Below are 24,497 nucleotides of genomic sequence, written 5' to 3'. Positions count from 1 at the left end.
CACCTAGTCCACTTTTGTGTTTACCTGTGTGGCAGATAGATAAGCTTTACAAATCCTGCCATTTACAGGCTGGTGGTCTACTGTCGTCCTGGCTCAGGGATTCTTTCCATTAGAAATACTAATTTTCACTCAATAGTTGGAGCAGTTGGTCCTTAGAAAATAAGATGTTGCAGACTTTGATTCTCACACCCGTGTGGCCAGAATAATCTCTTTTGCTTCCCTTTCATATAGCAAACCTGCTGTAACTTATGTAAAATGGGAACTGACAATATTTCAAGTAGAAATGCAGTTCACATTGAAGTCTCAAGAACAGAGTTGTCTTTTGTAGTTCCTGGAGTTCATCCAAACTAGTTGTGTTTTCTAGTTGTGTACATGCAGTTACCCAGTGATAGGGGACCCTTGAAATCCATGGCCCAAGATTTTTGAAAACAAAATCTACTGAAAGTCAAGACTTGGTATGTGAAGTAATTGCAGTGGACTCCTCTACCCTGGACAACATAGCTATTTATTAGATTATCACCCCTGCTGGGTACCTCCATAGGCTTTGGACCTCTGCATCAGGGCAGTATCTCTCTTCCTGTTGTGGGTAGATATTGTCCTGTTTTCCCCATTGTCCATTTTTTCTAGTTCTATTAGAGAACTAACCTGTTGAACTTGGTGGTCAGCTTATTTCACAGCTGCCAGGTCTCCCAGAAATTCATATATTTTGGGTACAGGACTGTACCTGTGATAGGACATGTTTATTTACATCAGATGTCATTTATATTGTTGCCAGTGGTTTAGGAATGTCATTCTCCTTGGGATTTGCCAAGATGTGCACTGACTCCAACTTTATTAGCAAAATGATGCTAAAATCTGAAAATGTCGGGCAAAAACAAATGCTATGGTGTGTGGAACTCATTAAGAGTGACATTCTTTGCTCTGCCTGTGTTGGATCTTCTGTTCCTGGACCATCTGAGAAGCCAAGACAGGGGTATTCTTCTTTTACTTTTTACATCATGTCAGCTCTGCCACCCAGCTGTAGGCTATATTTGCATAAAGCTCCTTCCAGGGGCTCCAGCAGGGAGTGTAAGCAGGCAGGCTGCCATGCTGAATGAGCAGTTCCCTTCTCCTCAGAGAGCCCATGTACCCTTTCCATCGTGCACTCAGCCTCGCCTAGCCTGCGGCACAAGGGTTTCAGGTCTGTCTTGCACCTGATTCCTCTTTGGATGTCAGCAGTCAGAGCTGCTGCTTGCTGCGATTGCCCCAGGCCTTTGCACATCTAAATGGGTTTTAATGTCAGCTCAGCATAAGCATAAGTGTGTAAGGAAAAGATGTATGGGGTAAAACACAGCATGCCATCCCTAGAAAGCTCTGCAGAGCTTCTCAGCTCTTCATTCCTCAGGTAAATACATAAATGCTAGGAAAAGGAGAGGAGCTGAGGAGCTTTGCAGCCATGTAGAACTGTTAATGGAATAAATTTTGAAGTCAGTGAAATCAAAAGGTCCTGTTTTCAGAATGTTGACATCAGGTCACTTTATCTGATTAGAAATCTGTCTACGTAGTAATATGGAATTATGTGAGACATTTATTGTAAGAGAGATGCCCATTTATCTTCAAGATTTTTATTATAAAATGCAACACCTTTTGATTATAAAATGCAACATCTCAAAGGTTAAGACTTCCATCTAACCTTCTATAAAAAAACAATGGGTAGATCACTCTGTTAATATGCATTCTTAGTTATCTATAGGCTGGAGTCAAATCTTCCATTAGGAAACCTAAAGATAGTGTTGACTTGTAAAAGGACACCTGCACAAATTCAATTAAGCAGGTTTTATTTTTCCTATGCAAACCTACAGCATTTTATCTTCAGCACCTTTCTACTGAGTCTCAGTTTATTAACTGTGAGTAGCACAGGCATCTCTCCTTCAAATAGCTCTCCTCCAGCAGTGTTTACAGGGAACATGCACTTCTGCATTCTTTTTTTGGCTTCTCTTCTTGCTGGTGTTTCTAAGTTCAGTCAGTTCAGGCCAAAGAGGCAGATTTATTTTGGAACTCCAGGCTCCAGATCCCTACACTCTACACAAACTGTTGAGGATCTGAACAAGTGAGCGATGGTATACCTAGATCTTTCTAATTCCCATGCTCAGGTTTGGCTAATGCATTTTCAATGTCGTTTTCTCTTTCTTGACAAATGTTTTCTGTGCAATGCTGGTTCTACTGCAGGTGCTTCAGCTCACTTCTGTGGCTTCAACTTTGTTCCTTTGTTTGGCTTAAGCAAAGTTTCCAGGCTGAAGCAGTGAGTTTCATTAGATCTGTAGGACCCAAAGTTGCAAAACAGGAAATCATCAGTTTTCAGTAATGTGTTTTATCACAACATTTCAACTCCTAATGCTAATGAACTCATGCTGGAAGTTTTTCTGAAGGTTTTTTTAATCCACTCAATTGGCTTTAAGGGTAAAGGTTTGCTTTAAAATACTTGTCTAAGAAGTTTACTCATAGTTTCAGTGAGTTTCCAGGGCAACATTGAATGCTTTCTTTTCTGCTTGTATCCTGCATTCCATGTTGTGAAGTAGTTTCTAAGGCTGCAATTTCAGGACAACTTTAAGGTAGCTTAGTGTTGTGTGTGAGATTTACGTCCTTCATTTCTCCTTCTAAACCCCAGGATACTAGTTTTAGCTTTTATCCCTTGCTAAAACCAGTCTTCCATGTTCTTGCTCATCAAATTCAATCAGAAAATGATCCAGCTTAAAGTTAACTTGAGAAAAAAGAGACCTGTTTACTCTTCTTTTATGAGTCACGCAGTGTTCAATGTAATGCAAATGTTCATGGCAAGTTCAAGCATTGAGTCAATTTGAGAGACTGAAACAGCTCTGAAACATGCTGACCACTGAGTTCAGCAGGTAAGTTCCTGTGGTAGAACTGGAAAGAAATGGACAGTTAGGAAAGAAAGCAAACACCTACACACAGCAGGAGGGGAGATACTGCCTTCATGCAGAGTTTGTGGCCCTAAAGCCTGAAGGGGTACCCTGCTGGGTTCATAATCAACAGCAGTGTTCCTTCTCTTCTCCAGGCTAGAAGAGTCCACCAGTTACTGAGTAGGTTTGGGGCAGACAAAAGCAATTGGGTAAACAGGGTCTCCTAGTGAAATTTATTTAAACATATTAAATCACTTTCAGAATGAAGATTCTATATAGTTTCACAAAAGTCATTGTTATTTTCATCTGTAGATCCACTGTTTATCAAGATCATTTGGCTTTGGGTGGAATACTGAAACATTTTGCAATAACCAACTTCCAAATTAAAAACAAATAAGAAAGGCAGCATTGAAAAGAAAAGATGAATTTTCTTAAATGTGCATGCTCCAACACCTTCGTTGTTTTCAACATTTTGCTGTTGCAGATCACTGTTCACTGTTTCATGCAAGCTGTTTTTTATTCTCTGTTTCACAGATCGAATTGCACAGAATATCATTAAGTCTCATTTGGAGACATGTCAATATACAATGGAGGAATTACATCAGCTAGCGTGGCAGACCCACACATATGAAGAAATAAAGGTTTACCAGAGCAAGGTACAACTCTGTAATATGCGTTATCTTCTGCTTGAAATTGTTAACAGAGTAATTTATCTGGCAAGAGTACACTGATGAGTTTTGTACAGGTCAAAATACACTTTTCACTATCTTTGGGGAACTAGTTACTGAGAGCAAAGCAGTGACACTTCATAAAAAGAAGCAGCAGCTTTCCAGCATATTGGGCTCTTTGTAATGTTTTCTGTGCTTGTTGTTACAGATCTAAACCTCATGCACAAATTCTGTTAACTTCAATGTGATTATTATTGGATCCTCTGTTGTAAGGATTTTAAGAAAATTAGCCAACATAAACCTCGATTCCTTGTAATTTTGAAAACACATCTGTTTTTTAAATGAATAACAAACACCTGTCACTTACAACAGTAGATAATAACAAGCTGAAAGTACTCCTTAAATTGAAGCTTTTTAATATTGGGTGAAAAAATGATCTCATTACACTACATTTTTTTCCATTCCTGCAATTCTCAGGTCAAGTTCAGTCTATTTTCCCCTGTCACGTCCCCAGATGTAGTGGAGTCAGCAGAAACCTCTGTGCCTCTTGCACTGGCTTCATTAGTGATGGGTCTTCAGTCAGACTTCAGTTGGCACATTAGCTGGTCATATAAGACACAGGAGAGACTCCAGCTTGTTCTTTGAAATCTGAGAGGCTATGCAGTATTAGCAGTAATAAAAACACACCACAGTTTGCAGAGCTGTGGCATGAAACTAGGAACATCTATTTATATTTACATACATGCATATGCAAGGAAAATGATTATCAGGAGCTCCAAATTTTTATTGTAATCTGTGTTCAGATACTTCAATTATATATTTTAAGTATCAAACTAGGAAAAATAGTCTGTTGAATAAATTAATAGCATTGGACCACTTCTTTCCTAAGAGGGCTGTGGAATGTGTGCATTTTTTGTGCCACTATTTGTCTGTCCTGCACAAAAGCCAACATTAGAACCACACCTTAACACTGTGCACTGCATTCTGCTCCTTTGAAGAGGCAACACCAGAGTTCAGATGAGTGGGGCAATGGCTTGTGAAAACAGCCTTCTTTCTGATGAGAAGCGCTAGGTACCTGGAGAAGAAGAGGGGCTGCTAGCTGGGCATGGGGTGGAGTGTGGGTAGTGCTGCTGCTTCAGGCAGTCTGCAAGGCTGCCTGAATTTCTTGATGCACTGATGTACCTGCTTGCTCACCGCTTTGCTTTTCCGTGTGTGTTCTCCTGGAAGACGAGAGAAGCTCTGTGGCAGCAGTGTGCCATTCAGATCACCCATGCTATCCAGTATGTGGTGGAGTTTGCAAAGCGCATAACAGGCTTCATGGAGCTCTGCCAGAATGACCAAATTCTCCTTCTTAAGTCAGGTGGGTAAACACCAGAGGCTTGAGACTAGTTTAGCACCCAGCACCCTAGAAATATGCTCTCCTTTATTTTCCCGCAAATCATTTTGATTTTGAAGGAGCCCTAATTTCTGTCTGTTGCATTAAGTACATTAACCTTGCTGTATTTTTCCACCTTAATAATGTTACTGCCTTATGATTCCCTTCCCTCTACAGTCAGTTGTGGTTATTAAGTACACACACACAGACACACGCAACCACTGCAAAAACTGCAGTCTTCAACATGACATGTGGTGGAAGGAGCCTGAAAATTGAGCTGGTTTAATCAGTCATCTGCCCCCCTGTAAAATCCCCACTTGTCATTAACGAAACGAAGGCAAGATCACTGGGGCCTGCCTCTGTGGTCATCTTTAATCTTCTTAATGAGACTACAGAAATACACTACAGCCAGTGCACAGGAGGGAAAATTGCTGCTGGTGCCAGTTGGTTTCAGAATAAATGAGAGCAGATTACAGCAGTGTGCCCCAGCCATGCACTCTCTGCATGCCAGGTTTGCATATGTGTGCATAAGGGCAGGGGGAAAAGGGCTTGCTTTTCATATCAAGGGACTCCGTAATTTCTGTCTCCAAAAGAATCCTGACAAGATTTATCGTGACTGTGCAGTAACACTGCCAAGCCCAGAAGGACAAAATGGCATGACAAAGTGAGCCACAAGAACCATGACTGGTAATTAACTACATTTACCCTGCCATATCAGTTTCTTGCTCTGTCCATGTGTAAAAGCTAGGATGCTGTGTGAGGCAGCTTGTTAAAACTTAAGTCCTTCTCTTTGAAGAGAAATCTCTTCACTAAGGCTGAAAGCCTGTGTGATTCAGCACTCCATACACAGAAATCACTGACTATTCTGAGCTGTAAGGGATCACTGAGGCCAGATTTTCTGTGAATAGCCGAACAGAGATCAAACCCACAACCCCGGTGTTATTAACACCAACTGAGCTAACCTCAGTGGCAAAACCAGAATCACAGACTATTCTGAGGTGGAAGGGACCCAACAAGGAACACGGAGCCCAGCTCTTAAGTGGCCCACAGGGCAATCAAACCCACAAGCTTGGCGTTGCAAACACCATGACTGTGTCTTGGTGAGGGACTGGGCTCTGATGATGGGCACAGCTGCCAAGGGAAGCGATACAGAGACACAGGGAGCACACAGGCAGCCTCCTAGAAAAAGGGAGCTATAGCAGAAAAACTATTTTTTTAAAATCTTGTAATAATTTAAAAATTCTGCAGATACCAGTGTGCCCCCAGGAAATTTCATTTGACTGGCAAAGCTAACTACACAACTGCACCTTCAGGAAAAGTTTTATCTCTGTCTGCTGTTGGAAAACATTGCTAAGCTATAGCATATAAAAATATATGATGTTTTATTTTCTCTTCTACTGGTAGTTCTGACCAGGAGTTTGAAAATGAGGACTTTTCTCTCAAAAGGATGTCTGCAGAAGAATCCTCAGATTCAGAGTTCATCTTACAGGAAATCTGAATTTAGTTAAGGGATGTTAAAATTCTTCCTTCCACTTTTCCAAATGCATATTTTTGCAGTTGGAAATTAGGAGTGAAAAAAGAAGTGTTTCTAATTTTCAGGATAAAGTACTTCAAACTGAAATTATTTGCCCAAGATCTAAATTCAGATTCAGTCCAGGCTGCTAATTTTCTGCAAAAGGTGAAAAAGTCAACCTATAGAAAAGGTGGTTAGACCGGACCAGAAATGACCCCTTTCTATACTCAAAGCAGACAGAAATACTTTTTGTCCCCTTCATAGATGTATAATCTAGATGTCTTCAAAGAGTGCCTGTGCCTTCTGGTATTTTTAATGACTTTTGTCTTTGTAAATATCTTCTTGAGATTTCCTGTGCTCTGATAGGCAATAATACCTGGTACCTTTGCTCTTTTTTCTGTCTGCTAGGCTGCTTGGAAGTGGTTTTGGTGAGAATGTGCCGTGCCTTCAACCCACTTAACAATACTGTTCTGTTTGAAGGAAAGTATGGAGGGATGCAAATGTTTAAAGCTTTGGGTATGTTGCTCTTCTTTTTTCCAACCAATTGCAATGAGCCACATAGCAAGAAAATTTGTCTTTATGAGAATTGTGATCCACAGTGGAAATCTCCAGTAAATGTTGAATCCTCAAGTCTCCAAATGCCTAGATTGGAACAGAGAAAGAAAAAAAGGATTACTCCATTAGCTGCTAGAAATGATAGGTGTTTTTTCTCTAATAAAAGAGCACAGCAAGGGGTTTTGGTTGGTTTTTTTTTTTTTTGCCTTCTGAAGTTTTGATGAGTCATGAGTTTATGGCAGGAGCCAAGCTCTTTATCTTCTCTGTTCAGTTATGTTTGATGTATCAAATCCCTCCCAATAATTGTGTCCTGCAGAAGGCAATTTTAGCCCCAGCAATGAGGAGACTAAAATAATGAACTGGTACAACTTGCTGAAAATACTGTTTTGCCTAAAACTTTTAAGTAAGCTCATTTAGATTCATGTACTGAAAGAATTACTTGGTTTCTCAACATGATATTTAGTGCTACCTGAAATATTAATAGTGAAATGTTTGTATTTTGTGCATCCATCAGACTGATACTATCAGAAATTGATACAGGACCAAATTCAAAGAGAAATACTGCCTTAAAACGTCTATATTTATCGTATATATTTTTTTTTCTTAGTGTGTATCATAAACATACTACTTTACAAGTTTAAAACATTTATGAATGTTTATTGGTTGATTTATTTTTATCTTTATGATGCTTTTGCAAATTTTCATAAACATTTGTACTGTTAATTAGTGAAATTATCTATGAATTTTATTTAGGGCTGGTCTTTCCTCCTCTTTAGGTTTAATAACTGTTTAGAAATGCCAATTCTTTCCTCAGAGCAAGGAAAAAGAGTACTCTCTTCTAAGATGTCTGTGCAATTTTTGTACTTGATCCTAATTCTTGGTATTTTTTTGCTTCAATGTACATTTTAGTGCCATTTTCAGGTTCGGTGGAATTTCAGTAGTTAATAAAAAGCACTTGCTTTAGCAGTACAGAAATTCAGGAACAGCTTTTTCTGAAACCAAAACAATCCCTGCACGTTAAAGAGCTGATTTCTAGCATTGGTTTTGTTCTCTTTGGTCTTCAGGTTCTGATGATCTGGTAAATGAAGCATTTGACTTTGCAAAGAATTTATGTTCCTTACAGCTGACTGAGGAGGAGATTGCCTTGTTTTCATCTGCTGTTCTGATATCACCAGGTAATTTTTCATTCCAAACACTGATTTATTTTTTTTGGCTCTTTATCCACCTCTATTTCTACATACTTAAATAGCTGTTTAAGCTGCATCAAATAATGTTAAGTAATGTATAAAGCAGTGGAAGAATGCCTGAATTACCCAAATATACCATCAGGAATTACATACACTTGAGGTAGATCCTCAGTGTAACAAACATGGAGCAGGATTGTGCAGACAAGAAATGCAGGCTGGCCTGCCTCCAGGCCATGTGAAAAGAAGCGTGTTACTCAAGAGGTGCATATTTCTCTTAGCTTTTTCAGGGAGCAAAAAAATCACCACCCTGAGTAGGTTATATAGTCTATAACTATGATGGGCTTTTTTCTTGGGAATGAGAATGCAACAGTAAAAACTGGTGATCACTCCTGTCTGAACTTAATTCCAGGTGAGAGGTAGTGATTAGAAGTGCAACATGCTCTTTTTCATGTATTCATGTATCATAACTCTGCATAGGCAAGCATGCATTTAAGGGAGTGACGGCTGGCTGAACACAGACGAAGTCTGTTTTGTGATTTAAGTTGGCTCAGAAGGTGGATCTAGTATACAAGCTCACAGTCTAGTGTGGGATTTTTAAATATGCCTCAGGCAATATAGATACACATTTTCATCTAAGGCTAACCTCTTAAAATGCCTTACGATAAAAACCACACCATGATATTTCAAACATTTTCTGCTGAAGACTTCTTCTAGGTCACCTTGCGCTTTTGCACATCTGTGTTTGGGGTTATGTTAGTCAGAATTAGGCTATCACAGATGGTGTCAGCACATTCATTCTCATCGTTAACAACACCTACTGAAAGGACTATACTCCTTTTCGTTTCACTTGGCGCAGTTCTTGACACTGTCTGCTCAGAAGTGAAGTAGTTGAACCAGTGACTCTTCATGGGGTTACACCAAAATATTGCACCTACAACCCTCCAAACATTGAGGATTGCCATCTCAAAGGTGTCCTAGCTGTGTGCAGGCATGGGAGCTGCCTCTGCACCACCCTCTAGATGTCCTGACTTTGGATCAGCAATGTCCCGATGGGTCTCTGCCCAACCCTCCTCTCTGTCTGAAAAGATCAAAGATGGGTGGGTGGCAGAGGGTGCTAGCTGCTGGAAAAATTACATGGAATCAAATTTCTGATTAATTTCTGCAGTTCTGCATACATGGCTTTAGTTTGCAAGCCAGAGTATACATGCAACATCTCCCATTGCTTTAGCTAAAAAAAAAAAAAAAAATTAAAAGGAAAAAGTGTTTGGTGCATGCAGACTGTAGTGTGTGAGCATGTGTAACTAGTCCTAAGACACAGCAAGAAGGAAATGATGGGCTGCAGGAACAAGTGCATGGGTGAAAGCAATCTTTCTTCCATAAAAAACCTGTAAACCTTGATTGCCTAAAAAACTTCCCTTTCAGCTAGGCTGATACATTTGAGGTGGGAAGACAGAGAAAATAGTCCAGAATGAACAGATACTGAAATATGCCATTTATTTTCTTACAAAACCAATAACAGTCAACAATAGAGAAAGAAATATTTCCTTCCACACTTGAAGGTCCGGTTCCTTCACAATAAAGAGTTTCATCATGGGAACAAATTTAAAAATTTAAAAATAAAGCATTGCTTCACAGAAGTCCCTGCACCAGTCCTTTCATCGACTAATACAAGCGTACAAAGATTCCATGTAGGAGGTACTCGTACTCAGGTTTCTTTTCTGCAGAAGTGGCCACCTGAAAGGTGATTCTTACAGCCTACATCTCAGTGTGTAGGCCCCTTATAGAAACCAGAGCAGTCCACTGGGAGTAAGGGCACCTGAGAAGGGTGTCCATGAGTAACATCCATCAGTAGTCTTGCAAAGGTTGCAAAGGCCAGTGTCTCATCCACCTAATTCAGAGCAGAAATCCGGATTTTCCATTTCACGATGAACATGACCACACTACTTGAAGGTGATTCTCTAGATTGACTTGTGATTTCAAAAGCTGAAATGTTGTACAAATCCAGTAAAGGCTGCAGAGGCATCTCCACCTTCAAACATACAAAAGAGGCACATGGTAAGACAGGAACGTGGCTGCTCCCTTGTGCCAGTCCGTCTCCTGAGACTTTGACTTGGCATTTTCCTTCTTCCCACCTTCCTTTTGGCAAAAGCAGATCTTGTCTGTTTCTGAGCTGTCTCTCATCTTCTTTCCTACACTGTTCTCTAGCCTAGTGGACAGCATACTTTTTGAAGATGGAGAAGTTCAAAACCCAAGAGGAAAAGTACACTGTTGAATCACTGCTTCTTGTGTCCTTTAAAGGTGGTCACTGATCTATTGACTTTTTCTTGCACTTCTGTGAATATAGCTAGAGTTACCTCTGAAATTCCAGGCAAATTTACAGATGGTGTTCAAGTGGTAGAAACCACATTTTGGGAGACAAAGTTAGCATCTGTTAAAAATTTTTACCTGGCTCTTGTAATGAGTTTAAGAACTCTTGTGTAAAATGCAGCATGCTTCATGACAGGTGAGTGATGAACCTGTCCTTTAACCACCTCAGTATATTTTTAACCTTATTCTTGTGAAGAAAGGTAGACCTTTAGGGACTGGTCTGTATGTTTCTAGCTCCAGTTTGCCACAATAGGCATTAATTTCACACTATTTAAAGACCAGGTTTTGCAGTAGCATAAAGTTTAGCACCTAACCTCTGAAGTCTAAACATAGCTTATTGTGTAGAAAGTGCATGAGTTCTCAGCTAATTCTATTTCCATGGCCACTGCTGGCACAGGATCCCTTGGCTTACCTTCAGGGAACACAGTTCTCTAACGTTTACAAAATACTGTTTTCTTTTCCTGATCATCTCTTAGGTAGCTGAGGTTTGGTTTTTTCCTTTTTCGAAGTACTTGGCAACCAACTCTTTTCATGCACCTCTCCCCAGAGGCAGTCAGACAAATGGCAGAGTTGTGCTACTCCTGTGATGAAATGTCACTGAGTCCCAGCCTGTGTGGCATGTGTGTTCATTGAAGTGGTTAAATTAATTCATTTTTGTGACTTATTTTAATGATGGGGAATGGATGAAAGAAAAGTGAAAGGGGTTTTTCCTGAATTGTGCAATTTGTACATGAAGATTCATGCCTGTGGTAAAAGAAGTTTTCCTATTTCCCATATGAAAGCTAAAATCTATACCCACAAGTTGGTCTGGATTGAGGGAGAAAAAATTAGTTTGCAGTGTGGGAAAACAGAAGGTTCAGTGGTGCAGCAAGCACACTGCATCAATGGGTTTGGGTTGTCTTGGGGTCTGCTTCTTCCCTCTCTTTGTGCTTTCTCCAGAACCTATGACTTGTGAAAATACAGATTGTAAGGACAACCTCCTCCAAGTGGGATCTGAGTCCAGTAGCAGCCATATAGGTTTTAAAACAACTGTGTAGCTGTTATTCTTCCAGATTATCTTGCATTTTGTGTTGTTTAAGAGAACATTTTTAAATAATGAGAATCTTGCATTTTGCAATTCTTTTGAATTATTGAAAAAATTGTCATGAAGAAAGCCTTTTATTTTTATTTAGAATATATTTTTCTCAAAATATTAGCCTAGTAAATAATGAGATATAATAATGTTTGAATAATTATCTTATTTTCAAAGAATTGTTTTGATCAGTAAGTTTATTATTTATGTATTAAAACACTGAGATAACGTGACATGTTTATCACCTAGCCAGTATGAAATTAGAACACTGATTGTACCAACAGAGAATAATAAAATGTTGAGCCATGTTTCATTTCTTTTCCCATCTTGATGCCTAGCACCTTGTTTTAAACAAATAGATGCAGAGCCAACACTGTGTTCCTGTATGTTTTGTATGTGTTAATTAAGTGCTCAGGTGATCCTTTAATGGGTTAAGACACTTTGCCTCTGAAACCATGCGATGCAGTCCTTCCCTGTGAGATTTATGATTCCTGTGGGTGCTTGCCAGCACAGTACCCTGTATGCACCATAAGCATGCCCCACAACTGTGCGTTCCTTAACTTTTATTTTCCTTTTTCTCAGATCGAGCCTGGTTAATAGAGCCAAGGAAGGTCCAGAAGCTTCAGGAAAAGATTTACTTTGCACTTCAACATGTTATTCAGAAGAACCACCTCGATGAGGAGACATTGACAAAGGTAAGTTCTTTAAACAGAACACCAAGCAGTCCTCAAGCATGACTCTTCTCTTTCTGCAGCCAGTTCTGTGTATATTGCCGCATTAATGTAAGCTAAAAGAAATGCACTGTGTTCTTGCCACATGTAGGGGCTTGTCTGACTCTTGTCCCTGTTGCCTCTTACTCCATTTTTTGTTCAATATACCAATAATTTTAATTCATACCCTATAAAGAGTGTGACTGCCTTAAAAATGTGCTTGTTGAGGCTATTCCTTGTCAGATGCATTTTTGGCCCCTGACTAAAATTTTGGGGGCAGCTGTTTCTAGGCTCTCACAGTAAGAACAATGTCTAGTCCTGTGGGCAAGTTTTGATGGAGCTTAAAGTATCGCTTTCAGTTATTCAGCAAGAAGCTAACATAGTTCATTTTGGAAAGTGTAATTTATACAAAATATGCTTCCACCTTCTTCCTTTTCTTTTTTTTTTTTTTTTTTCTTCAATGTCTTACAGTTAATAGCCAAGATACCAACTATTACTGCACTTTGCAACTTGCACGGAGAGAAACTGCAGGTATTTAAGCAATCTCATCCAGACATAGTGAACACACTGTTTCCTCCATTATACAAGGAGCTTTTCAATCCAGACTCAACCACTGGCTGCAAGTGAAGGGGATAATAGAATTTTCACGTAGTCATGGAATGCATCACTAGTAAGACAAAGAGAAATGTTTTCATGAAGAAATTATTAAAAATGTCACTACTGCAACACTAGGAATGTCCTGCACTTAATAGAATTATTTTTCACCGCTACAGTTTGAAGAATGTAAATATGCAACTCTGAGTGGGGATGTCTTTTTTCTCTTTTGTTTACTTTTCGTTTTTGATTTTTTTTTTTAATTTTTGAACTGACAATGAATATACAAATGTAGGACACTGGGTGTTACCTTTTTTTTTAATTTGCTTTTATTGGGGGATGTTTTGGGAGACAACTGTTCCTAGAATTTTATTGTAGATATACATGATAATAGAGCAGTACTTTGCAGTATTACTCTTGCTGTTTATTGTTAAAATATAATTTAAGAAAATTCCACTTATTAGACTGCCTAGTTCTATGTTTTTAGATAGTTTAATGCATGTGGAAATCTGTAGCTGTCTTGGAAGTTATGGTGCATATATGGAAGACACACACACACATATATATATACATATATATGTGTATGTACGTACATACGTGTGTATGCATTATATGCATACATGCTGTAACTTAAAATCACATGCCTACATTTAAAGGATGCTCAACCCAGCTCTCATGTATTTCCCATTCTCCAAGTAATGTATTAGATTTACTTTGGGCAATCAAGATTTGCTTTGCCAGAGTTAAATTGTCAGCTGCCAATCTGTAATGCCAGGATTACTTCTGAGATGTGCATAATGTAGTGCATGCGTGCTGTGTGTAAATCAAACATCAGGAATGTATCAATGGTGCAAAAGCCTTGTCTGGATGGGTTTACTGAAAGGAGGAATAGGATTGGGGTTTTTTTCATTTTCTCACTGTTACAGGAGTATAACATATATAAAAGTGAACGTAGTAGGACCTGATCTCAGTAAAGTATCTCAAACACGGAGTAAAAATGTAGACAATCCCATATGTACATTTTTGTGATTTCACATAGGATTTTGTTTTATATATACTGGTTTGAAAAGTAGTTTCAAGTCTTGGTTTGTTTTTTGCTGAACTCATTAGAAAGATAGGTAGTAAGCTCAGTGAAAACCATGGAAAGCCTAAAATGTATCTCTGAAGGAAAGGAGGGAAGGAGGAAGAAAGTCAAAAGTGAGTGAAGTCCATGGTTACTACAAACAACAGTGTAATTGCCACTGTTTCTGACAGTCATCATCTAGATGGGACTGATGGTTTCCATTACACTCATACATCTGTGTATGTTTTAAACACGTGCATATATGTATGTTTATATCTGTATGTATATAACTGTATATATGCATATATAGGATTTATTTTAAATGCATTTCAGGAGCAGAGCAAAGGGCTGGAGCTTTCATGTTGTCTGTCTCTGAACTGTCTGTACATGCATTTGCTTGCAAAACCAAAGGCAAACACAGAGGGGAGTGGAAGGCAGCCATGGAATTAATCTTGTGGATTAATTAAGTTTAATCAGCAGTCATTATTAATGTATCTGCATTCTGCCAGTAGTACAAAACACAGATGGTTTAGCTTTGAAAGAGGGATTCGGTTTCTGCTACATCTCTCTTTACCACCTTTTTTACCATTGTGAACTTTTTCAGAGCAGTCTCCTCTGGGATACCAGCAGGGGGCATAGAGCAGAAATGAGAAGGAGCAGGCAGTAGAGAGGAAAGGAAGTGAAGGCAGGATCACAAGCAGATGTTCTTTATTTCAAACCATGCAGAAGCCAGTGCAAGGCAAGGGGAAGCACACAGGACCTGCCCGTTTGCCAGGCTCATGGAGGGGCAGTGTCACAGGGAGCCCACAGGTGGCCCCTGGGGTGGGTGAAGAAAATAGGGTCTGTTGCAGTGATAATGCCTCAGGCAGCTCTGGTCTCAGGCTTCTCTCTTCTGCATGAGCAGATAATTCACAGGCTATTTCAAGTACTTTGAGGAGCTCTCCCTTGCCTTCCATCAGTCAGTTTGCAAGTTTGCATATGTATTTTGTGGCAGAATCAAGTCTTGAGAATATCGCAATTTATTTGTTCTGGTTTAACAGTGCCAGAACGGTACAAGAGTAGTTACAAACTCTCAGCTAATAAATGTTTCTGTGCAGGTCCATTACAACTTAGAAAAAAAAAATCTGTCCAGCAAATTTAGTTGTGAGAACTTTGTTGCAAATATGACATACTCTTCAAAATTTCTTAATGCTACATAGAACAGCAGTTACTAAAGTTACCTTTTTTACTCCAAATTCAGAACACTAGAATTTCTCTAGTGAGTACCTTGAAATGTCTTAGATCAAAATAATAAAGCATTTCTCTTGATGCTTCTTTATACACTCTAACAGTAAGACTGACATTCCTTTACAAGGTGATTTACCTGTTTGCAGCCCTTTTTATATGGCAAATCCAAGAAAAGGATCCCAAATTTCAAGTATGTGTATATGAAAACTTAATGTCTACATGTTATTTGTGTAGATTTATCGGGAGAAACATGGAGTCATACTGAACTCTAGAAGTGCTCAGTTTTAATTGCAGGGGATTCGTGTTTTTCTTGATTTCCCACCACAAGAACACACACATACTGTTTGAAATATTTTATAAATTCATTTACAGTATATCAAAAGTATATATTTAGCCAACCCATAGAAATATAGAATAACCGATAAATACTACTGTTCGTAGTGCTGCTTAATAAAGAGGTTTGTCATGTTTATAAATAGTCCTTCACAATTGTGTGTTACATCTTGAAAATGTTGTTTTCTTCTCTAATAAGCTAATTGCTCCTTGGGATTTTTGAATTACTACTCAGGCAAGATAACTAAATGGAGGTCACCAGTAAAAATGACACTAATCATTATCTGCAGGGCCTTTAATCTTTAAAACACTGTTCTTATATCATTACAATGACCTTTCCAATCAGTAATGATTATGATCACATTTTAAAGATGTGGAAATAAAAGAAAAAACGTTAAGTAACTTGTGAGAGACCACAAAGGTAGAAATATCCAGTTCAGAAATAAAAGTGAATTCTTGACTTTTGTCCTAAAACTTCTAATACTCTGCCATACAAGGTCTTCATTGTCATTGATAGGCAATAACATCTACCGAGATTTTCAATTATTGCTAAACAAATTTTTGTTACTGTTAGTACAGGATTTGAGCAAATAGTGTTGTGGTTTACTTGCAAAATGAGAATTCATTTTCAAACACTATTTATTTATGGAACTGTGCTGTGGTAACTGCAATTAGATTTTATTTAATTTTCTGTCACTTGGCCTTGGCCACATAGGTATAGTACCTCTTTTGCCCTTCTTTGACTGAGTGTGGAAAAACACCTAATGATCACATGCCACAGACTGGATTTTTGTGATTGGTTTTGCTGACACAGTCATTACACTCAAAATTTCAAATTCTTGATATTGGGCTTCACATATTCAAGTTGTCCATAGACTTTTAAGGACAAAATAGCATGAATTTTAGTAAATAAGTTAATAATTCACAATATATTAGTTCTTCATTTTAATTTTTTTGGCTTTCAGTAGTCTACGGTAAAACCTGAAACTTTTCAAATAAATGTCTAAAATTAAAATTCGTCACATCCTCTTTCTATAATAACTAGATATGTTTGTTGATTTTTTTAGTGACAAACTTTTCAAATGAGACACGTTTTTTAATGATTGATTAACCTGGGACCTGTAACAAAAGGTTATTTGAAGTCATATTTAAAGCATATATTTAAAGCATGTACTGAATCTACTACTACTAGCATTGCTCTCCAGTAATTCAGTCATATTATTCTAAATTACCTTTGGCATTGAGGAAGCAGATGTACAGTGTTCATTATACTGCCACAAAGAATTCATTTTGCTGTAAGTATCTCTCTTGCCTGCTCTTTTTATGAATTAGTTGTAAGATTCATATTTCCTTCTAATGGAAATTGCTAGAAAAGAAACATGGTATTAGAAGGCACCTCAGTTGAGAAAACCTGTTTCTGAAAGCAAAGTACAGTTTTTGATTGGCTTGTGAATGAACAGCATGAATGAATTGATTCTGCAAGTTGTCAGACACTTATCTCTAACTAAAGTCAACAAAAATTGAGTCATTTCAGCAAAGAAGGTGTTCAACTGACAGCAAGACTGGGGCCCTTGGCATGGAGAGGTCCCACTTGAGCTCTATTGAGCAGAAGGCAGATGTTGCTCTCCTAAATGCTTTGACTTCATGCTCCCTGTTGTTATTTCAGCCCAGTTTCACAGGGGTCAGTGTATGGTCCTGTTGCACCTTGGGCACCAGTACCAGGTTATGGTGCTGAGGTGGAGCAGCTGCCAGAGCTGCCCGTGAAGATGAGCTTTGTTACGTGATTTTCTTTGCTCAGTTTCACCGTGGCAGCTGGTGTAGGGGTGTGTTTCCCTTTGGGACAGTTTGCAGGGTTTCTGATGTAACAACTTCTACACAAAGAGGATGCAAAGTCCTCCTCTGTGGTAGCCTCCTGGCCTCCCTCTACCGGGCTGTACAAGCTTCTCTAAGACTGCAGCAGTCCCACAAACTGGTAAGGCAGCTTAGCTAGAGATGTGCAGCTGATAGCTCCTTTCCCTGTTGACTTTTTGACTCCTCTGAAGCTGTGTTTCAAATGTCATTTGAAAGATGTTCAGGCTCCCCCAATCCTCCTCCTCCCTTCTGACTCTGCATTGATTGTGCTGTTTCCAGAAGAGCTAAGGTCCAGCCTGAAAGGTCGTTCCTATTTTCAGTCATTGTCTTTTGGACATCCCAGGAGTATAGCTCATAAGATCAAACTGAAACACAATTTTTTTTTTTTTGTCCAATCCATTATGTCTAAGGATGTGTGAAATGGAACCCTGAGACAAAGCAGCTTGCTTTTCCCTGGCCAATAAAATACTAGTGTATTTACACCTACTAGCCTGTCCCAGCACCTTTTGCCTCCACTCTAGACACTAAATCCTATCTCTGACATCCATTAGGAGCAGTGTGCTGGAGGCCCTGTCCTTGTCTTTACTCTTTAAGTTTCATGCTTCGTAACTGACAATCACTGCTTGATGCAAACGTTGCACTCTATGCCACTCAGGGATGTTTCATTACTGAAAATAACTATAAATATAACAGTGATCATACGGAAGAGAATGTTAGAGGCTTTGAAGGACGTGGTTTGAGCTGCTCAAGTGAACGTGACCCAGACAAGGCTTTCAAGCCAATGATTAGAAATAACATTGGTGTAAACTGAATTCACTGTCAGCATTTCCTCAGCTGGATCTGTCAGACTTTGCCTGTTGTTTCACAGTCAGCAGAGTCTACTGACCCATCGGCTCCTGATGTTAAGGTCCTTTTGGGAACAAAGTGTAAGCAAGCTTTGTATGGATTACTGAATTTAGACAAGTGACAAAGTTGCAAACTACTCAGTTTATGTACCATTAATGTGAGCTCATATTCAGACTTGCTGCAGGTGTGTAAGAGGAAAGGTTAAGACATGGAATAAATACGTCAGCAATGCTAAGAGCGCTGAGCTAGGACATGGAGAAGTGACTGTGAAGAACAAGTAGACATGAGCAAGTGGCTAACAGCTACCATTTTCTCTCAGGGATGCACAAAATCACAGCTAGCCCATGACTCTGTAGAAATACTTCTCCATGGTATGATTAGTTCCTTTCTCACATCAAGAAAACATTACCCCGTTTTATATTATGCTAGTGAAAAGTACTCCCACCTCCTAGAGTTTTGAAATGTGCTTATCCCTAGCTTTACACCACAGGTTTTCTGTCATTACAAGAACGCACACAGAAGGATAAATTGCAATGGATTACATTGCCAGTCATTAAGCTAATTCCATGTCTTCAACCAAGAGGTTTTCCTCAGCTCTGAATATGATCATTGCTCCCGTTATCACAGTGAGTATGTGTGGCTTTTGAGTCCTTCCATCCTTTGAACCCTCTCCACCTTGAAGACCGATGGACACTTCAGGAGTTAAGAGGCCAGCATCCCTATGCATCAGGATCTTCACCATCATATTCTTTGCCAAGCATCCCATTGCAATTTTTTTTTAATCCTTCATGTTGCTAGAAGCCATGCCCAAGTGACTGAAGTTCTTGTTAGCATGATAGCTTCCCATTAAAAGGTTCAGTCTTTTAGTCAGAGGATCTGGCCTCTCTTTCCTTTTCCTTTCACTCCTAGCTCCTAGTGAACAAGGCTTGGAGTAGTAAATGACTCATCTCCATTCTTTCTCAAAGTTGATCAGTACTTGCAACCTGCAAGGAAAGCTCCACCCAGGTGGTAGAAAGCAAGCTCCTTCCTCCTTTCCCTTCATGTTCTCCCTTAGCTGTGCTGTCCCTGCATGCATCGTCCCTGCACGTGTTGTCCCTGCACGGCTGTGTGACAATGACCCCAACACCCAGTAAGTTATCATCCCAGAAGCTGTTTTTGCAGCTCTGAAAGCCACTTGTGCTTGCAGTCTGCAGGCAAGAGACATTGTGAAAAGAAGCGGCCTAAAACTTCCACAGAGGTAGCTCACAGATCAGTAACTCTCCTAAAAAGGCAGGCTGAACATCCTCTGGGAAAGCAGAAGTATTTCCTGGGTGTTACTGCAGGCAGTGAGGGTAATACTGCTCACAGTGAGTTCAGTGACATGATATACTACATTTGCATAATTTCATCATCCTCACAGTTCAGGCACAGCACATAGGGAAAGTGAAAGAAAACAGCGTTGGATATAGCAGCAATAAGTAAATTGTAATTGTTTCTTTGTAACTGTACTTGCAGAAATTGTTTGCTTTGCATGTGGTCTTCTGTACAATAACATAAAGAAAAAATTCAACTAATGTAGATATCATGGTGATTTTGCATATTTTTTTGATTTGTTGGATATAGCTGCTAATTTATGAATGAAGACACTGCTGTTGAGAAATTTTTTTCAGCTTCAAGAAAATGCTGAGGTCCTTGTTTATGACTATACATGGACAGCAGTAAAGTATGCTCAATATAAGACTCTGTCTAGAGAGAATTTTAAAAAATGGCTCCTAGTTTTCAATATTAGGAACACATTTGCCCCTTATTTGGGCAACAGGAATGCAACTGCATTGAAACACAAGCAGGAGTAGATGGTTAACCACCAAGAACAGGAAAGAACAGGAAAGAACAGGCTTTACCTTGACAACTGCTTAACTGCTTTGGATAAAACCAGCTTATTTGAAGAAAAAAAAAAAAAAAAAGCACTTATACTTGTCTTGATTAGACACGCAGCTTAATTAAGTCAAAGTAACTACATTAGGCTGTTGACTTTGGGGATTCAGATTCAGATGCACTACATTTGTGGTTTTTTTAATGTGTCACTTCAATGTCAGAATCAGGCAAAAAAGTTGTTTTGTTGTTAGTAAAAAAAGCTAATAATCATTTAACCCTACGGAGTGTGGACCACACATTCTCATGCAGTATATGGGGATTTATTCGTGCACTTATTTTTTAAAAAGCCACTGAGTAGCATAGCCAGTGAACTAGCCATGATAGTCTTTGCCTCTTGTGTGACTGCCATGTGACCTCTAGTACACGTTTGGAGCGGCTCTGTGATTGTACTTGTGGCAACAAATAAAGCACAACTGAACTCTAAGCTGTTATCAACACTCAGCTAAATCGAATACATTGGGTATTTTGAGATTTATGCTAATCGCTATAATTCCCATGTCAAATTAATTACTTCAGTTGTAATGAATGGACAATATAAAGAACATAGGAATCATAACAGCAACAAAATCCCTTATTTTACAGCTGCACTCTCTGCCTCATTTGATTAACACTAAAGAAGTTACTTAAAAACTAAACAAACAAAACAAGAAGAAAGAAACCTGAGTATGTATTGTAGAAATGTAGAAGACAAATAAAATATTTTTTCATATGTAATTACTTTTAATATATGCTTGTGGAAGGTCCAATACTATGTATGCTGTCTCTGTAATTTTTGCTGTAAATAACTCGGGACAGTGAATACACTGATTTTTTCTATGTCTCTGTTTAAACATAAGACTTTGTAATGTTGGATTTTTTTTAAAGAGGACAAACATCAAAGAGCAAATTATGTACTTGCTTCCTGTAAGTGTAATGTACTCTTCAGTTTTTATGGAAACTGATTGTAATAGATAAAGCCTTTTGACCAGCCGTTGATATTTAGTGCATGCTTCTGTTCATAATTCGGAAAAAAGTGTTGGATTGTCAGAGAAATGTGATCCCAGGAAATCTGTACAGTGAGTACTATAATAATTCCTGCAGACTGCATTTGACTGATTTCAAGAAAAGCTGTTCAAGGAAATAATGCTTCCTTATAGCATATGGCTTTTATGAATCCTTCTGACATTACTTATATTAATAGAAACATTTCTCTCTTTCCAATGAGCAAAATATTTTTGTATGCCTTTAATTTCTTATTCAGATTTGAGGTCAGGTCACTCATTAGCTGTAATCTGAAGCCATAACTGATCTTCACCAAATGCACATTTTAAAGATCATAATGGAAAAAAGAAACTATGTCCAGTTTATCAACAGCTATAATGTAATACAGGCAGGAGCATAAATAATTAGCAAAGTACTTAGATGCTGTTCTGGCATCCAAATGTGACTTTAATGGCTAGTATTTTGTGATTACCAATTTATAAAAAAATAAAAACATAATTAAGATAGATATTTAGATTTAAATGAAGCTTTCTAATATTTTTGGAATATCCCTGAAAATGCTTTTAGGATTATGAGAAGAAATGATTTTTCATATACTTCCCACTTTCAAATATCTAATGTTTTTATCCTATTTCCAGTTCATTTTGTTAGAGTGAAATGAGATGTTAAGGATCCAGAATCCAAGCCCTGAGCTATTTGGTGCTTGGCTGTAGTTATATTGTTGTAAATCAATTTAATTTTAATTTTAGGGGTGTGTTGTTTTTTATTTGGTAAGCATGTTTACCACTGTTGGTAACACACAAGAGTTGCATTGCCTGTCAAGAAGTATGATAATAAACAATCTAATAAAAAAATGAGTAACACTCAAAATTAATCACTCTCAAAAGACAAATAAAAGTTCCTTTCTAAAATCAAATGCCTCATAGAGTCAACAGTGATTTTATTTTATTATTTTTTAATGATCTTAATTGTGTTATAACTGTCATGTATCTTAACTGGCTTGTAGATGCAAAAGCAGAACTGCAAGTGAATCATGATGTACTGGGTAAAAATCTGGCTCCATTGAAACCAGCAGCAAACACTTCACTGGTTTCAACAGTGTCAGGAGTTCATCCAGCATTTTTACATCTGCAATTCTCTTCTGATCTTGCTCCCTTGTTTAATATAATTGACCTAATTTATGTGTATGTGAGTAAAAAGACAGCCTGATTCATTTAGAAAGTGACCATTGAGGGTTTTTTTTATCATGAATCTTGTAGGACCAGCATCCATGTCAAATGAAAAGGTTCTATATTACTTTAGAATGTAATAGATCTTTGTCTTATTTTATGACCTGTAAATTATTAGTTAAACACTGTTAGCATTTATATAATAATAATGCACACATGATTTTTGAATGTTTTCTGTAAATGACAATCAGTGTTGATGAAGTTCCTTTCTTTAATGCAAAATTAAAAAAAAAAAAAGAAAGAAAATAAATTCTGTTGTAGGTTTTGGTTTGGGCTTTTTTTTTTTTCCTGTCCCTTTAAATTACCTATATCTATCAGGAAAAGGTACGGTGCGTGCATTTTCAAAAGAGAAAATAATCCTTAACATCATGTGTCCATACCCACAGCAGGGGAGCTTTAATGAGACCAAGATCTCCTTCCAGCCATTACCATTGTAAGGTTCTATGATCAAGTGCCTGTACTTTCAGGGGTTTTCCTCACCAATGGTAGGTGGTATGATATGTGGCATATTGAGACATCAACTGATGGTAAAGAGGCTTTGTTTTGCATTTTAAGTAACAGCTGTGACTTTTGAATATGGAAATTGCTGTACTTACTAATTTATTTCGCTGTTTTTTGGGGGGAAAGCCTCAGCCAGTAGAAAAACGAAATAACATAGAAACAATTGTGTGACAGCAAGCTGTTCAGTAGTGTAAGAGAAGGTTACTTTATTTAAAAGAAGATACTGTATTTAAAATGGTCAATATGTCAAATATTTGTTTAAGTCTGTGTATGTCTAGCTGACAAGGCTGTAAGCAGTACCTTTTAATGATACTAACTGTAAATTTTTAGGACCCTAAATTTACATCAGAAGTAAATTTAAAAACAACAATATCAAAGGACCTCATTTTGCAAACTGTTAGGCACATGTTTATTAGTGAGTACACTAATACTCAGCAGGCTTAATGCAATGTTTACACTTAAAGCCAGTTATGTTTGTTTTTTTTTTACATCTGTGGGAAAGTGACTGAGACTATAAAGAAAACACTACAGAAATTACAGGGGAAAATATGCTTGCTGCTCCTGAGGGGAAGGCAGTCAGCATACCCGGCCTCCCAGACACAACACAATCTATGGGGTCTAAATGCAGGATGGAGACACCATGGCCAGGCTCCGTCAAAACTCTTGAGAAGAGGGAACTCAGTGTCCTGTGCAGCTGAAAACCCTCCCAGCATCTTAAAACCAGGCGGGAGAAAGGGAGATCTCCGGCTCTGGAGCCAGCAGCTGTGGGGAAGGTCACTGGCACATGCTGAGGGTCTGAGCAAATCTCCCTTTACACGTGACAGCACCACAATACAGGTACGTGAGTTTGGGTCATGAGATGGTGCAAGTGCAGCTTAGCTTTATTGGATTTTCAAGTCCCAGATATTTAAGTCTCATTTCAAGGTTTCACATCAATTCGGAAAAATTTCAGACAAGTGTAATGGGGAGTTCATACATAAACATTTATATTTCAGATATGATGAAGCTGAAGAGTTTACTAGTGATATGAAATAAATGGAGTGCTGCATTTACACACATTATTTTAGACACAGTTACATAAAAGTCTTACAGGGCATAACTTACTACGCTATTGTGCCGGTTAAATGTCATTCATATTTTAGCATGTGCAGGCCCACAACAGATCTCCTCCTACAAGAATGAACTATTTTATACATTTTTCACATTGCAGGTTCTTGAAGGTAGATGGATGAATATAGGCTTTCTAGAAACACAATTACACAAAATAACATTTAATAATTATAGTTGCCAGTCCCAGAAAAATTACCTACTTACAATTATTTCATACTTCAATTAGTTACTAACCCATGCAAATGCAGACTCCTGGATCATGATGTATCATAGATGCATTCAATCATAAATTACATGCTCTTCAGACAACATCTTTGTAACAGAAACTGTCTCATGAAGTGTGATCAACATCCTAAAAACAGTCCAGTATTTGTATTCAGTTAATCAAAATCTATTTTGAAAAAAATCAAAATTTTTCTGCCTCTCTTCCTTCTTACTCCTTTATTGTTAATCTCACTTCCCATTCTCATATACCCAGTGCATTTTGAAAAAGTCCTTTGG

General features: G+C 38.3%; 1 protein-coding gene across 1 annotated transcript in view; it reads left to right on the top strand.

The window, feature by feature from the left end:
- The window catches only part of RORB (RAR related orphan receptor B), a 138,920-nt gene extending 116,289 nt beyond the window's left edge, over positions 1 to 22,631 (top strand). Inside the window, exons 5-10 of the mRNA XM_064735747.1 lie at positions 3,435 to 3,556; positions 4,796 to 4,928; positions 6,865 to 6,972; positions 8,076 to 8,186; positions 12,220 to 12,332; positions 12,819 to 22,631. Coding sequence (XP_064591817.1) covers positions 3,435 to 3,556; positions 4,796 to 4,928; positions 6,865 to 6,972; positions 8,076 to 8,186; positions 12,220 to 12,332; positions 12,819 to 12,974 — 743 coding nt within the window. The 3' untranslated portion in view covers positions 12,975 to 22,631. The remainder of the gene's footprint in view (positions 1 to 3,434; positions 3,557 to 4,795; positions 4,929 to 6,864; positions 6,973 to 8,075; positions 8,187 to 12,219; positions 12,333 to 12,818) is intronic.
- Positions 22,632 to 24,497: the final 1,866 nt, after the last annotated feature.

Source organism: Zonotrichia leucophrys, chromosome Z, assembly GCF_028769735.1.
Source record: "Zonotrichia leucophrys gambelii isolate GWCS_2022_RI chromosome Z, RI_Zleu_2.0, whole genome shotgun sequence".
Taxonomy (NCBI): domain Eukaryota; kingdom Metazoa; phylum Chordata; class Aves; order Passeriformes; family Passerellidae; genus Zonotrichia; species Zonotrichia leucophrys.
Note: the sequence above shows the minus strand (reverse complement) of the source record. Positions and strands in the feature narration are given on the sequence as shown.